This window comes from Diadema antillarum, unplaced genomic scaffold, assembly GCF_040938485.1.
Source record: "Diadema antillarum isolate AM-2024a unplaced genomic scaffold, OU_Dant_1.0 seq00000488_RagTag, whole genome shotgun sequence".
Lineage (NCBI taxonomy): Eukaryota > Metazoa > Echinodermata > Echinoidea > Diadematoida > Diadematidae > Diadema > Diadema antillarum.
In genome coordinates, this window is record NW_027271450.1 from 1,223,709 (window position 1) to 1,239,317 (window position 15,609).

Genomic DNA, 15,609 nt, shown 5'->3' on the forward strand with positions numbered 1-15,609 from the left:
AGATTACATTTGCAGGCTTCAATCCTACTCATCACATGGCATTATGTTGTTTCTTGTGCGATGTTGCGTGCGTCTTTTTTCTGGTCATTTACCCTGCCAGTGTGATTCTTGTCTTTACTGTTGCCACGAAGCTGTATGCTCGAATTGTTATAGACGCTTAAACCGCCCACAGACATTTTGATTGCCCAAAGCTACGAGACGCAAAACAACATTGGATGATGGTTTCTTTCACCTAGGGTGTACTTTCGTGTTTGTGGATTTAATCTGCTCTTTCTGAACTGCATTTTAATCATTCAACGCAGTTCGAAGAAAAAGCAGGGCTTCTAGCGTGATGGTATCTCATTAAGAGTTACATATCAGTAACAAATCTTTCTCAACTACTCGTTACATTTACGCTAACTTTCAGAACCCTCAAAAGCGATGTGTGTTTTCTTGGTAGCAGGGACTTTATCTGATTGCAGACATTAGCCTGAAAATGATGAATATCAGAAAAAAACCAAAACATACAAAGAAACAAACAAAAAACAAACAACGTCCATCGATACTATCGAGTTGTTTGTTTGCTCAACGATCTTATTTATCTCTCAGATAGACAGACAGACAGACAGACATACACACACGCACACACACACACACACACACACCCCACACATACACACACAAACACACAAACAAACAAACAAACAAACAAACAACCTGTGAAGTGACATAACTCACACACACCTGACTGGCAAGAAGACTCCCCGGGTACAATGTGGTTGTTCCTGTTCAGCGAATCTCCGTCCCCATTTTGTCTGACGATATTACCCACGTGACCACAGATACTTCCTTCTGTTGTCATGGCGCTCATATCCAGAGAGTTTCCCTCAAGGAGTTCAACGTAGTCCAGGCCCATGTGACACTGTCAGGATAATTACACGACACGAGATTGGACTATCAGTGAATATCAGCTCCCTCACAGTATCAGGGAATCACCATCTCTGTCAGTGTTCCAGAAATCGTTGAAGACTATACCTTTTCAATAACTGATTGATTCATTATGTACTTTTTTTTTTCTTTTTGACTGTTGTATTTTTGTTTCTTCTGCCTCCCAAGTGTAAGGTGGATATATTTCTGTGAAGAGCTGTAATAAATGTTCACTCATTGTAAGAGCGCTATATAAATACCCATACTGTATTGTATTGAGAGAATGATGAAGAAGAAGTGCAGGAAGATTCTCGAAGATAAAGGAGATGCAAATAAGAAGATCACAAACAGAATCACATCACAAACACTGCTTACTTGGGGCTTACAGCCAAACAAGCTTGCTTTCGGGTATAGGTCCCGTCATACTTCTCTTTGTACAACCCGAACATAGATTTCGACCAGTTATCATTACAACTACTGTACATTGTATATTTTGGGGGGTTTGTTTGTTTGTTTTGTATATTATTGACAAGGAACGAGAACTTGTGCTATTACTTTCGATGTAATATTGATAAACGAGAAGTATGTAGTATATTGAAATTGAAACTGAAAGAAGTGTCAGGTACATTCTTTATGGAACAAATACCTATTGGTATAAAAGGGACATACGGAATAGACGACCTCTTTGTCCTTCGTATAGACAGTGCTCCAAAACAATGAAAATGGAATGTGATCATGAAATATCAAGATTTGTTATTCCTTCCGCACTAGACACACTGATATTACGATGCCAGTGTCTGAAGTAAAAGAGGAAGTATGATCTACGACGAGGAAAAATTATTTTAGACCGAGATAGATAGATACTCCCGTTCTATATACAGGGTTGTAAATCATGACAAATTAATCAGATTTGATATATTGAAACCACATTCATGACGTAAAAAATAATGAAATCCATCATAGCATGCGGACGACTTAAAGTGGTCTTTTTTTCTGTTCTATTTAAGTGGATAATAGTTGCGTTTCGTCTCTTTGGTTTTACTTGAATGGTACAAGCTTTACAAGCTATTGGAAATACCTGCTTTTATGTTAATTTATGGGCTCCTTTCTTATCATCAGTGTTTAATCATTACTGAAAGTATTTCATCCCCTACAGTTCGTTTACGAAAAATAATCTGTCTGAAATTGCCATTGTTAGAATTTTCACTTTGCTCTTCACTGTGCGATTTACAGATTTATGCAGTATAATATTCATCAGCCACGTCTTTCTCCTAATATTCATTAAAAGTCTTAAAAATAAGTCTCCTCCACTGTCATCCTTTTATATACATGACGATCCATCAGGGACTGCAGTCTTCTCGTTTTCGTCTTGTTTTTGACGAGGCCTTTAATGTTTTCTTTCCTAGGTACCTATGAGCAGTGATGTATCGTGCCAATCCAGCACCCTCCGAATGTGTCAATGATTAGATTAGTAAATAAGTAAACGCAAAATACGTCATCTCAGATCCGTTATTGACGTCATAGCCCATCTGAATTCTGTTCGACAGGCAATCCTCTTAGACACTATCAAGAGCGATGCCTCTTTATTTGGAGCTGAGGAAAATATCCTGCGAATCCATCGACCTCGGGAAAAAGTATTTACTTGAGGGTCACACTACCTTTTGCAATCTAATAATGAATACGGAATCGAATATTCATGTGAAAATCCGAACTCCTGTATCTTAAGAAAAACAGCAAACTGTCGATTGAATATTTCAGCTGTTTTTTTCTCTAAGACTAAGTACAGACTGAACAGAAATGATAAACCACCATTAATAGAAAGCTTATTAAATACAACGATCAAATACATGCATGCTCAACTGGATAACTGAAATTTTCAAACTCCCCAATACGAGATTACGAATACCCCAAAATACGCCTTTTCATAATGGCCCATTTTTCTTCATTCCACCAATTCTCTGAGTCCTTGTTTAAACAATCTCATAATTTTTTTTTACATACACTTGAACGTACACTTGAGTTAATTTTGTTATCTTAATATAGCAAGAAATATGACTAAACTAAATGACGACGGTTCCTTGTTACTGCATGTCTTAATCTCGACTACGTTGACTAAAACCATTGCTATCAGCGCAACATTATAGTCATCGCTTTTCAGTAGGTCTAATAGTTTATTGTCCATTTTTTTGCCCTCGTCCTTTGTCTTGCATGATTAAAGTTATATGCTTAAGACTTGTCTGCTCTTCGTGTTAGTTCAATGAAAAATACCAATAACCGAATTATACGTTCCTAGTATCCCTAGGTATTTCGTACAGTCATGTATGGTGCACAGAATGAAGTATTTTCGTGTTAGTCTGTAGTCAGGGTCTCCTTTTCTCTACCCCGCGATTATGATTATGGACATAAAATGAGTTTTATGCATTATCCAACTAAATTTGGATTCATACAAAGATATTTAAAAACAACCATCCTACCCCCCCCCCCCCCCACCACCATCACCACACCACCGCCTTTGTGCATATTATGCTCATTTACCGTCTCCTTAACTTCAATATAGATGCATAAAACTCATTTTAGTACAGCTATAAGTTTACAATGAAACAGTAAATGAGCAAAATACGCGCGCAGGCGGGCAAGGTGTTGTGGTGGTGATGGTGATGGTGGTGTTAGTGGTGGTGGTGGTGGGGCGGGGGGAAGGGGTTGTTTTAAAATCTGTTTGCATGAATCAAAATTTACTGGAATAATGTATATGCCCACTGTACTGTCTATATGACATTGTGTACATATATCATGTTCATGCATGTATTCCTATTTATATGCATTTGTTTTTTTCTGTTGTCTACTTTCGAACTTTTGATGTTTCAGTTTATCTCTATTTCATCTTTTTTCCGAGGGACCTATAGTCCGTACGAGCTTATCAGCTCTTCAGCAGCTCTTTAGTAGGTTTCTACCATGAAATTGGTAAGATTTGGTTAATTGCATCGAATTTTTAATTATTATTATGTCACGTTTAACGTCGTGTACCTTCAAAATTTATCTGCTAGGTAGAATATTTACTTGCTTCAAAATTTGCGATCCCTACTTGTGATAATCATGCTTATAGTTGTATTACTGTGTTTTATTCATGGCCACTAATGTTACGATTTCAATCTCTTCAAATTGCGTCATGTTTTAGCGCGAAAATGGAAATTCAAAATGTTAATTGAATTGTTGCTCTAGAGAATCTACACAATACTGATATTACACTATGATGTTGTCTCATCACCATACAATCATACTATTTAAACCACATTTTGCTTCATCACATGTACAATGAAAATTTGTGAGAAACGTCTCTCAAGTATTTTGTTACTTTTATTCAATAACTACTTCCACCGATTTCATACATGATAAAAATATGTCGTCTTGAAAGATTTTTTTTCTTTCTTCCCCTACTTTGTGTATACAACATAATAGATTTCATATCGTCCACCTCACGAAAAGTCAGCTTACATTGTATTTTGTATTTTCTGCCGGGGCTTGCATAATTATGGTTAGAATGGTTATGAACGGAATTCACCATGCCTTATGACAATTACATGAACAGGTAGATGACTATATCCAAATCCACATCATTAATAAATTGGTATAGGTACGTATAAAATCACAGGGGAATACGGTAAGTAAATGGCCACAGCGAGACGTCTCTTACCCTGAGCCTGGCGTCACCATTGTCATAGCCTCCCACTGCCATCTCCCAGATGTGGATAGTCACCGGATAGATGATGGAGAAAGAGCAATTTCTCTCGTTGCCATAGTTACGGAGTGTGTGAGCACCGCTTGGTTCGGGAGCAATAACGTTGCATGCTGTGGTATGAAGAAAAATGAGCGAAAGTGCTGGTTAAGTGAGTTTTGGATTTTGCTAGCCTTATTACCCAGATTGACTCAATAGAAATATTTGGAACTAGTATCCACAGAGAAAACCAGAGATGTCCTCTTTGGAGAGACAACAGATTCAAATATTGCTGTCTTCGACCAATACACGTTCAGTTGTCTTCCATAGACCAGTGTCTATTTATGCTCGTGGAACTGTAACACATGATATACAAATATCTTATAGCACGTGTCAAACAAGAAATAACCCAACATTAACGCAAAGAAATTATTCATCGCGTGGATCCATTATGACTTTAATTGTTGACTTATTCATAGCTTAGTCATTACGCCCCCTTTTTTAGGCCGTTGTCATTTCCGCAATATTGCAGGAACACTAACCCATTATCACTTTGCACTTGTCTGTGTTAAAGAACTCCTGAAACGCTATTAACGTCATGCGCTAAAGATGACCGTGTTTTTCCCCAGAAGCCTGAGGAAATATTGTTAATCAATCAAGTTACTACGGCGATCGATACCTCATCGACTCTCTGGGGTTGCCAAGTGAGGCAGGACAAGCATTAATTTATCTTGACTGAATTGTCAACATGATGTATGACATTCCCCATAACCCGCGAGCCAAAAATGACTTAATGTTTGCACTACAACATTATTGTTACGAAATATCGCCTATGGGATAGCTTATCACTCACCCCTGAATGGAGCGCCACATAAGAATATACATCATCGATTTAAAGGCTGTGTATTTGATTATTCATTCAAGGTACAGCCATATAAGCTCATCCGTGGATTCGTGTGACCCTACCCACTTTTTCCCTACTTTTTTTCCGAGATTGGATTGTTTCCAAGACTTTGAATGACAGAGGTACTTGTATATCAGGGCCGATCATGTCGCTGCCGGCTGGTAAAAGGGCGACAGGCAAGGCATGGCCATCGGAGATGTACGCCTCGGCTCTCCTTCTCTTGCCGCGAGGCGACATCTGGTCAGCTGACTACTGCCTGGTAATTAACCCGCTCGACACTTTCACGTCTCACCCATAATCCGTCTTTCCCTTTCCTCCATGCAAAGAATCTTGAATGTAAATTCTTGTCGCTCAGTATTTCTTCGCTTCCTGTTTCATTGATTCTTTATATTTCTTCAAGGAGATTTCTTCTGAGTGCAATTCACCCCGTTTTGGGATGTGCAAGCCATTTTACAGTACACAAATCAACGTTTTCAGTCGAATCTAGGACCTTTTGCTTAATCTGATTTGCTATAGCGTGATGGACGAACGCACTGAAGAGAGCATAAACAATATAAGTGAACACTGGAATATTCAGTCAGTGTGATCATTTCGGAAAGGCAGGATAATTTGGGTCATCCCACGAGCTAGGCAATGAAAGAAGGTTCATGAGTCATACACTCACGAGTCATACAGACCACGAGTTTGACACTAGGGTCTTGATTGCCTGTGTCTGGCTAGTGGACCGTATAGCTCGTTGACCTACCTGTTGTACTTAACTTGATGTCGAGCTCGTAGCTCGTTGGCTGTATGACTCGTGAACTGTATTACTCATGGGATATATGACTCATGGGCAGCTTGACTCGTGGATATAGCTCGTGACGTGTACCCGGATAATTATGTTGTCCCTTGCCCTGCACTTCTGGCAACAATATCGTCAAGGTGGTCACTAACACAGCGTTTTTCATACAATTTCCTACAGAATAAAGATCATAGGATGAGTGAGAACGGAAGACAGCTGAATTGTGTTTTCTATGTAAATGTAATAAGAAAAAAATGATAATGTTTCATTACCTAAAATATTGCTGGTCAAAGTTGACTGAAAAACAAAAACATTTTGACGTTTTCGACTTCTTCATGAATTGATAAGTAAAATAAAAGGAACATGGAACTGTGGTTCTTTATTTTAAACTTTTCTTTGATACTCTTCCATTTTTTAACAAATAGTGCATACAATTATTGTTCATTTTATTGATTAAATAATTACAGCGAAATAGTGATCAGAAAGAACGATAAAAATTACTGGCATTTTGTGAGTTTTCTTCCTTTTTTAAGTAAAAAATATAATTGTGGTGATCTGCTATTTCGTCTCTGCTTCCAAGTGACTTCATCAGACCGGAAGACACAAGGAAACCCAGAAACACGTCGTCTGTTCTAAAGAACTAGTTTTTGGCGGTCAGGCGTTCCTTGACGCCAAATTGATTCCAGCGAGAATCCGCACTCCATTCAACACGTTTTCCAACCAGCATTCTATTCATGAAATGAAGCTGATCATAACAAAGTATCGGGTTCCCATTAAAAAAAGACAGCTCTCTGAAACACCTGACGAAATTTTAAAGTCTACACCAGTTTGCTCCGGGTGGAAGCAATCCTATAGGAGGATCCGATCCCAGTGGCTTTAACCTACTGACAAAGACAGAATAGATGCTTCACTTTTCCAAATGGCGTTTGAAAATAATGACAGTCTTTCCTTCTACATCTGCCGGAGTTAGAGGGAGAGCCACATCCCTTGTCTAAACCAGTAGAACCTAAGATCAAGTTAGGCTCTCTGTATTAATTTGATCTTCTAAGCCTGGAAGGCAATTGTTCACCAAGTCATCCAAATTGTATTGCCGGGGTCACTCGCACAACGACGAGTAATTTTCACCTCAAATTATGAGACATTTGATTCATTTGTGTCTTTGAAATCGATCCATAGACTTCAGTTTGTCTTCCTTGCATAGGGACTGGTGTTGTACGTTAGTGACTCCCCTGCACGGAGCGATCTGGGCAGATAGGAAAAATAGTTTAAAAATACCTCGCGGCGTTGAGTGCGTTTTTTTTCCCGCTCTTTTATTACTTTGTTCTTTTCTCTTTATTTACGTTTATTTCTTGCAGAGGTAAGGTGACATCTGTCATGTTTGCTTGAGTTCTTGACGTCATCACTTCTCATCATGCAATTTTACAAATTGAGTTTTCTTTGTCGTATTGCGCTTCTGAACAGCTGAAAGAGGAAAGATGAGAAACTTTGAACCTTTCCACTCAGATATCTGATGGTGTGCATCGGAATGAGCAACATCTTCTTGTTGTCAGTTTGTCAGGGGAAATTAGCTAAGTTACCAACACCCACACACTGTCTCCAGCGAATTAAACGAAAGCAGACTTAATCTCCATCTTTTTTCCTCTTTGCACACTGTTATGACTGGAATAGAATGTACCGTACTTGTTTTACGTCAACTTCAGTTTATTGCTCCTGGGTAAATCAAAATCTTTCCATCGTTTTCATTCAGAAACTGTCAAGGATATCGAGTCATAAAAAACACATGTTTATCCATTACTGTATTTTAGTGTCATATTCTTGCTAAGAGTTATGATGGTTGAGCAAAATGAGCACATTGATATTTTCTTGGACTTATCTTGTTCGTGAATAAGGCAGTCACAGTAATGGTTTTTCTCTGAACCCTTGTTTATCATAACATCTGAAAGAATTAAAATCATATAAATCAATTAACAAATCAGAAAAAAATAAATAACTGATTCATGACACCACAAAGACACGGGAGATAGGGAATAGAAATAAAATTTGGGAAATATAACAGAAGTTCATCAACATAACGTAAATATCTTAATCATGAGAGTACCAACGATAAAAATCCATAAGTCATCCATGTCTGCTAATGAAATACCATTTATGATGATGGTTCTTTTCAAAATATTTGCTGCCTCTACAAAATTTATCTTGATTTTCTCATCTGATTTTTCACCATGTGATACATCAATATATGGACTGATGTAATATCCCACCATTAGCCTCAGCCCACGACCCACATAGGAAGAATAGTCAACATAATAAGTCATAGTGGTGATGTCACATCTCATGGTGATAGAGAGAGAGAGAAAAAAAAAAAAAACCCGCGTCATAAGTTGACCAAGGTCTAGGAAAACTGGAGTTATGTAAGCAGATTCCTGATGTGTGTGTGTCTATCTTTATGCATACCCCCTTCTTCATGATGATGTAGTGTCGTATCTTAAGTCTTTGTCTGTAAAAAAAAAAATACTGTGTAACGGAAACAAGCACCTGCATATACAAACGCAAGCACACACACACACACACACACACACACACACACACACACACGCACACAATAAGTGATTATAGGTCGGTAAGCATGTAGGGTAGTACCCCTCACAGCCTCGTGTGATGACTGTGGGCGTTGTCTGACCGCATTTCTACACTGGTGAAGTCACGACCATTTGAAATATTTGTCGATGCACGCGATCGAAGCGCTAAGGGAACCAGCTGAAAATAAATTTCCCCCCAGGAGCATCCTCCAAGGCACACAAAATACATACATGACCACTCACGGGGGAGACGGTTGTCTGTCAAACCCTTCACAGACACTTCAAAGAAGGCAGAATGTGACAAGCTTCACAGACACTTCAAGGAAGGCAGAATGTGACAAGCTTCACAAACCATGCGGAAAATTTAACATTTGGTAATCAGATTTACCACTATTTGGTTTTGTTTTTCATAAATGTCATCCATACGATGTTTACGCATCTTTATACCAATGTGTTACTTTTATCTATATAATCTACTTGTTTACTGCTTCATATATTACCAATTCTTTTCTGTTTGTGTTTTTTGAAAGATTTCTGAAACTATTTTAACCTTAATTAGTATCTTCTTTGCTCATGGAAATCCAAATTCATTCTGATTCCATGACCATTACTTGGAAACATTGCGGTTTCTCCATCATATTCCAAACCACGTGTATCTTTGCCTGTATGTCTTTGGTGTATGGTTTTGGGATATCATTATTTAGTCTGGAGGATATTGTGCCGACACTTTCTGTTATTCTAGTACTTTTTACAATTGTGGACATTTTCCCGCGTGCAAAGCAGTTTTTTTTTTCTTATAGTTATTAACATGAAAATGATTACCTGAAAATCCGATTAAAGTTTAAGCTAGGTTTGCTAAAGGCATTGTGTCTAAGGATGTTAGATATTATCATTGAACTTCACAAAAAAAAAGAAAAAAAAAACCTTCCTTGTTGTTTTCATACTGGCTATTTATTGTCGGTTCCTAAATTCCCAGATCTTTCAAGTTTTCAATAACCAGACATTACGCCAGTGCCCCACAAATTTGGCAAGCCAAATGATAGGCAGCAATTTCCACAGACTTCCCTAATTTGTAAGATATTGTTTTACGAAGGCCCCACGATTAGGTCTTTATGGGGCTAGAGTGTGTGTGTGTGTGTGTGTGTGTGTGTGTGTGTGTGACACTGACGTGTTCCTTACATTTATATTTTGCACCTTACCCGACTGTTGATTCTGTACGTTAATCTCAGTTTGATAACTACAAGATTGCAGAACCATACGTCTGCGGTAGATGTGAAGATAGCCAAGTCTAGAAATCGATCGATGTCAAAAGTGCTACCATAGCTAGAGCGCGTGTCCTGTCATAAACTCTTTCTTTTTGTGTGTGTGGAAAACAATCCTTTTTATGCACGCACATCCGCTTTGGCTAAGACTAATTGGCTAACGAAACATGCAGCAACAAAATCGGCAACTTCTTATCAAATCACCCGGGCAGTGACTCGATATTCCCGGTGGGCACGGACTCCTTTTGCGCTTTTTTGTGTGACAAAGACAGTGAATTTGCAGCAATTCCACACTTCGCTGAATCCGTTGAAGTTCTTGTTTGTCGTACTTTGTCACCGTTTCCAAATTCAGCCTGGCCGTCAAGCGAACTGGCTATCTAACGCTCCATCGCGCCCCTCACCATCAATTGGCGTACGTCCTGATCTGTCATGGACATTGTTTACAACACTCTACACACGGCGTAAACACACATGAACACAGCATTCTGCATACTTATTGCATGCACCGACCTCTATATACACAATTTTCACGATTGGGAATCATACTCATGCACGCACTCTAATGAAAAAAAAAAAGAAGAAATATCACGAATCAGATTTGCTGTACCAATGGTACTTCCATCTGTGGAATATGCTTGATATTATTTGTGGATGACTTAAATCATCGGAGCGTTTACAAAGAAGGCACGAGATTAGCGGTAGACCATCATTTTCTTTGAAATAATATGTTTTGGTCATCGGGGCACCTAATATTTGCGAGTGTTTAAAATGTTTTGTGTGTTTTTCTCATCTGGAAAAGGGGAGAATGACTCGAGACTCAGAGCTTGATATCTGAATTCATTTCAGCAGGCTGCTGTGACCAGGGTAAACAGATCGCTGCTAGTCTTCATCGGCCAAACTCAGGCTATTTACCATCAAATATCAGCCAAATTCCGCCAAATTATTTTTTCTCAGTGCTAAATTTCATCAATCTTTTAATGGAAATAGTTATATCCCTATGTTAAATAATGATTTCACGGACATTATTGTAGTGTCACGGAAAAATGTGTAACTCCTAGGTACTTCAATGTTGCATAATTATGCTATAGATTAAGTGTACTTAATCACCGGTATTGGAAGCCCTCAATCTTACCTGCCAATTCTCACATAATTAACATGGTTCATGATTATTTTGATGTTTTATCAGATCATTTCATTCAAAACATACTTTCTCGCTTCTTAGTCACAGTACGGGGTATTTGAGCACTTTTTCATACCTGCAAATTTTCACTAAGTTTCAACGTTTAACCTTTCTTTTGATGTTTAATCAAATGATTTCATGCTGCATGTTTTTCCTTGAATTATCTTCGTGCCCCAACGTTTTATTAAGACACCAATAAATGACAGCTTGATGATTTTGGTGCCCGATTGGCCATGGGCCACCAGAAATAAATGTCAGGTGATCATTTGAGAATCACTAAAAAACACATTGGGCCACCAAACCATGTTAAAGACTTATCTACCGGCTAATAAAAGTATGTCTTAGGTATACCTTAATGTCAAATCGTTATTAATATGAAGAGTCATGGAAAATCGCGTTTATACCTTCAATCAATAACAGATATTATGTTAGACTTTCCGAACGGTATTTGAAGCCCTTTATCATATCTGCCAATTTTCACATTGCCATCATGGTTTATAGTCACTTTAATGTTTTATTGAATTAATTCATATTTAAATGTTTATTTTTCTTACCTCTTAGCCACAAATGCAACACTTGGTGTTTGAAGCACTTTATAAGATCTGCCATGTTTCACATTATTGCTATGTTTTATTACCTTATATCATTTCTTCAGATTCTTTCTTCTTCTTTTGTTTTCCTTATTTTTTTTCTTTCCAGCAGGACTCATTGTCCGGCACCCAAAGAAAAAGTTGTTGTTGAGTCTTGCATTATGATTATGCACTCAAGAGAAAGAAACATTCATTGGTTGCTACCTGGTGTTGGATGTAATTTTGTATAGCACATCTGAATTAGTTTTCCCATTTTTCCCTACTTAGAAAAAAAAAGAACGATCTCACCGTCAAATGATCATTACTCTTGGGTAAACCCATCCAGCATCTTGGCAGTGCATTTGCTACTGTTAGGACACCTCACTTCTATAACACCTGATTTTCCTATAACACTGATTGAAGATGAGATGGGGGGGGGTGGTGATGATGGGGAAGACAAGGTGCACACTCTTGTCTCTCATCTCCATTCTTGAGGCACTGCTTGCATTTACTTCTTTTCTCCTCCCAACCTTTGACGAGGATGGTTTAGATGTCATAGCAACGACGTGACGTGGTGATTGTTTGCAGCCGTCCCGCTGATTTGATTATGGCAAGGGGAGGGGGAAAGGGGAGATAGGGGTGATTGTATCTTTAATTTTTCTTCTTTGATAGGGCCATCGATTTCAACTGTAGTTTAGAAGGTAAGGGATTGTTCTTTGTCTGTCTGTGTTTCAGTGTGACCACTGGAAATGCTCCAAGAAATGGGCTACCTCCTTTAAGATAGGACCGTTCCAGAACACAATAAGGAATAGAATGACAGTATAATCAAAATTCAATTTTACCTTTCGCTTTAGCTTTCATTTTTGCTTACTTATGTTACCTATTGAAAGCGTCCCTGCACTCATAGCAGCCGTTTATTGGTTTATGTTGTTCATGATCTCTATGTAGTTTTGGCCTGCAATTAAAATCCTACCGTTTGTTGATTCTTACGGTAGTATTTGGGGAGAAGTAAACGATATTGGTTCATAGGTTGGTGTCTATAAATCCACTTGCGCCTTGGCATACGTTGCCCTTGTTGTGGTAAAATTTCATAATTTGTTTGGATCACTGATCTACACTCTGGCAATTCTGTACGGGTCCGATGGCTTTTAAAAGGGACAAAATCTAAATTTTCTAGACATTATTGAATTTCAAACAGAAAATGGTTTACTACAGCAGCTGAATACACAGACTAGTGTAGGATGATTTGCATTGCTATGTTCCACCTGCTACATAATTCTATTAAAATGTAATGCTTTGGGGGAAAACTTTGAAGAGATAATGAGATCATAAGTGCCCCTGAAGAAAGTTTATTTGGTTACGTACGAAGATTTAACCAAAGCTAGGAGATGACCACAAAGACTCGTTTAAAAAAAAAAGATAAAGATAGATATGTTGCGTATATTATACTCTCAGAGATTATATTGCGAATGAATCTTAAACGTTGACGCGTGAAGCATTTACTCTTTTCTACAACCACTAGATTGAGAGGTTACGCCGGCGAAACGTATAAACATCAATTATACGTATTATTCACTCACATTTTGTGACAAAGGATTAGAAACTATAGGTTGTAAGTAAATCAAATCACAATAACGCCATAGGAATTTAAAGAATGGATTGTACTCACGCTCCGGGTTGTGTATTGGCCTGAAAGTGAATGCGAAGCTTGCTGCAGCATCCGTCAGCTTGAAAGTGATCATAGCCCCGTTCTGATGAGACCGGAACATGCGGCTCCTCTGGCTGCACACATTAACCACCCGCTCTGCGATGGTCAAGGGGTGATCTTCCACTCCCGGGAATGACCCGTATCCCATGGTCCAACCATCGAAGAACTGTAGGCCAAATGAAGTCAGGTATTTATTGGTTTGGTTTGTTTAACTTTCATTCGAATTTATTCATACATGTCCGTAAAGAAATTCACACGCGACACATGATGAATTTATCTTCATAGTACAAAGAAATCAAAACACAAAGAAAACAATGTAAGAATGGCAGTTCGATACACAAGTTTCTTATTATGTCATTCATGCTTTGAACGATTCCTACCTGTACTTCGTTTTCAGGATCGCTGCAGTCGACATCGAATTCAGTGAACTCGATCTCGACCAAGTCGTTTGACTCGGCGAGGAGGTACGTGGCACACACCGTTCCAGCGTTCTCTGGCCTTGCCGTGTAGTAGTAGGTACCTTCCAGCCCAACCATGTCGACCCTACACGCTGGGGATACGATTGAAGGTAAATGCGTCTTTTTCTGAGTACGTAATTTCTTTATGTTAATCTTATCTCAATTATGAACTCCACTCCTAGCGTCTTAGAGTTAGACACTGACTAAAGTAAAACTTACGAACCATTGTTTTTCCATTTTTACAGGCAGCAACACAGGGAGTTCACGAGAGGACCAGTTTTATATCAGTCACATTATTACTGTAATTGTATACATGTACTATCACGTCGAATATTGATTTCTCCCATAAACATATCACTTGCTTTTCTTGGGTCAATAACTTTTGGAAGTACCCCTGCACCCTTTATTATCATTATCAAATCAGACATCAAATCGTCATCAATTCTGTTGCTGTTATTACGGTACCCCTTTCTACTTCATACATTGAAATCGATGAGAACTAGTTCACGGAACACTCGTTTTATTTGTTCTTAACAATATTTCATGACAAATCTAGTGACTCAGCATGACGAAGTGAAGACCAACCTCGTGTTCGTTGCTACGTTGCTGATTTTAATTCAGCAAAAGAACAAATGGGTAAAAAAATGTTGTTACGATTACCAATGCTTTGATTTTGAAATGTCAATTTTGAGATATTTTACTACTGCCCTTACATCTAACCGTCATGGAGTTGATAAACTTGACAAAATTGGACAAGGCAGCCCTCACTACAGCTGTTATCGAATGTATCAGCACTGACGTTTCATTGCAAAAAGTCCGGTGTTAAATATGAAACACCGAGCTGGTGTTAAATTTTCGGTGCTCATTTATGGTGTAAGATTAACACCTCCGGGTGTCATTTCAAAATATAAAATTGTTTTTTGAAGAGTTTCTTAGTAACAGCACTTCTTGTTGATTTTTGAACTTTAACAAGACGATCAAGAATTTCCGATAAAACACTTGATTTTTGGAAAAATGTGTAAACACATTTACACCACCGTAACACCAGTTGGTGTGGTCTCCTATTGAAGCTGGACAGGTGTTATACCATTGACATTAACACCAGCAATATCAAATCAACATCATGCGGTGTCATTATTGAATTAACACCAGCACAGTGTCAAAAATATTACCAGAAACAGTAGTAAATTAACACCACGAAGTGCCAGGTGAACACTTTTCAACACCATCACAATATATTTTATACACCTGTGGATGTGGTCCTCTATCAACACTTGATCGGTGTTAGATTTAACACCCATGGTGTTAAATCTAACACCGATTTTATCAAATACAATCCTAACACTTAGCTGATATGAGATGAAGTTAAATGATTCTTCCATTTTCAAGTTAACCTTGAGGAGCAAATTTTAAACAAAAAATCTTATCCTATGAGTTTCACCAAATTGAACATAAAATTTGCAGGATTTTAATATTCAGTTCAAGTTTATTTCCACAAATTCAGTTGAAAACATACAGAGACACAATCAATTAAAATATACATGCAAGCC

General features: G+C 38.2%; 1 protein-coding gene across 1 annotated transcript in view; it reads right to left on the reverse strand.

Annotated features, from left to right (window-relative positions):
- The window catches only part of LOC139733723 (corticotropin-releasing factor-binding protein-like), a 28,996-nt gene that overhangs the window by 2,241 nt on the left and 11,146 nt on the right, over positions 1-15,609 (reverse strand). The window contains exons 3-6 of the mRNA XM_071644533.1: positions 13,982-14,151; positions 13,563-13,767; positions 4,598-4,752; positions 724-901 (exon numbers count right to left, since the gene is read on the reverse strand). Coding sequence (XP_071500634.1) covers positions 724-901; positions 4,598-4,752; positions 13,563-13,767; positions 13,982-14,151 — 708 coding nt within the window. The remainder of the gene's footprint in view (positions 1-723; positions 902-4,597; positions 4,753-13,562; positions 13,768-13,981; positions 14,152-15,609) is intronic.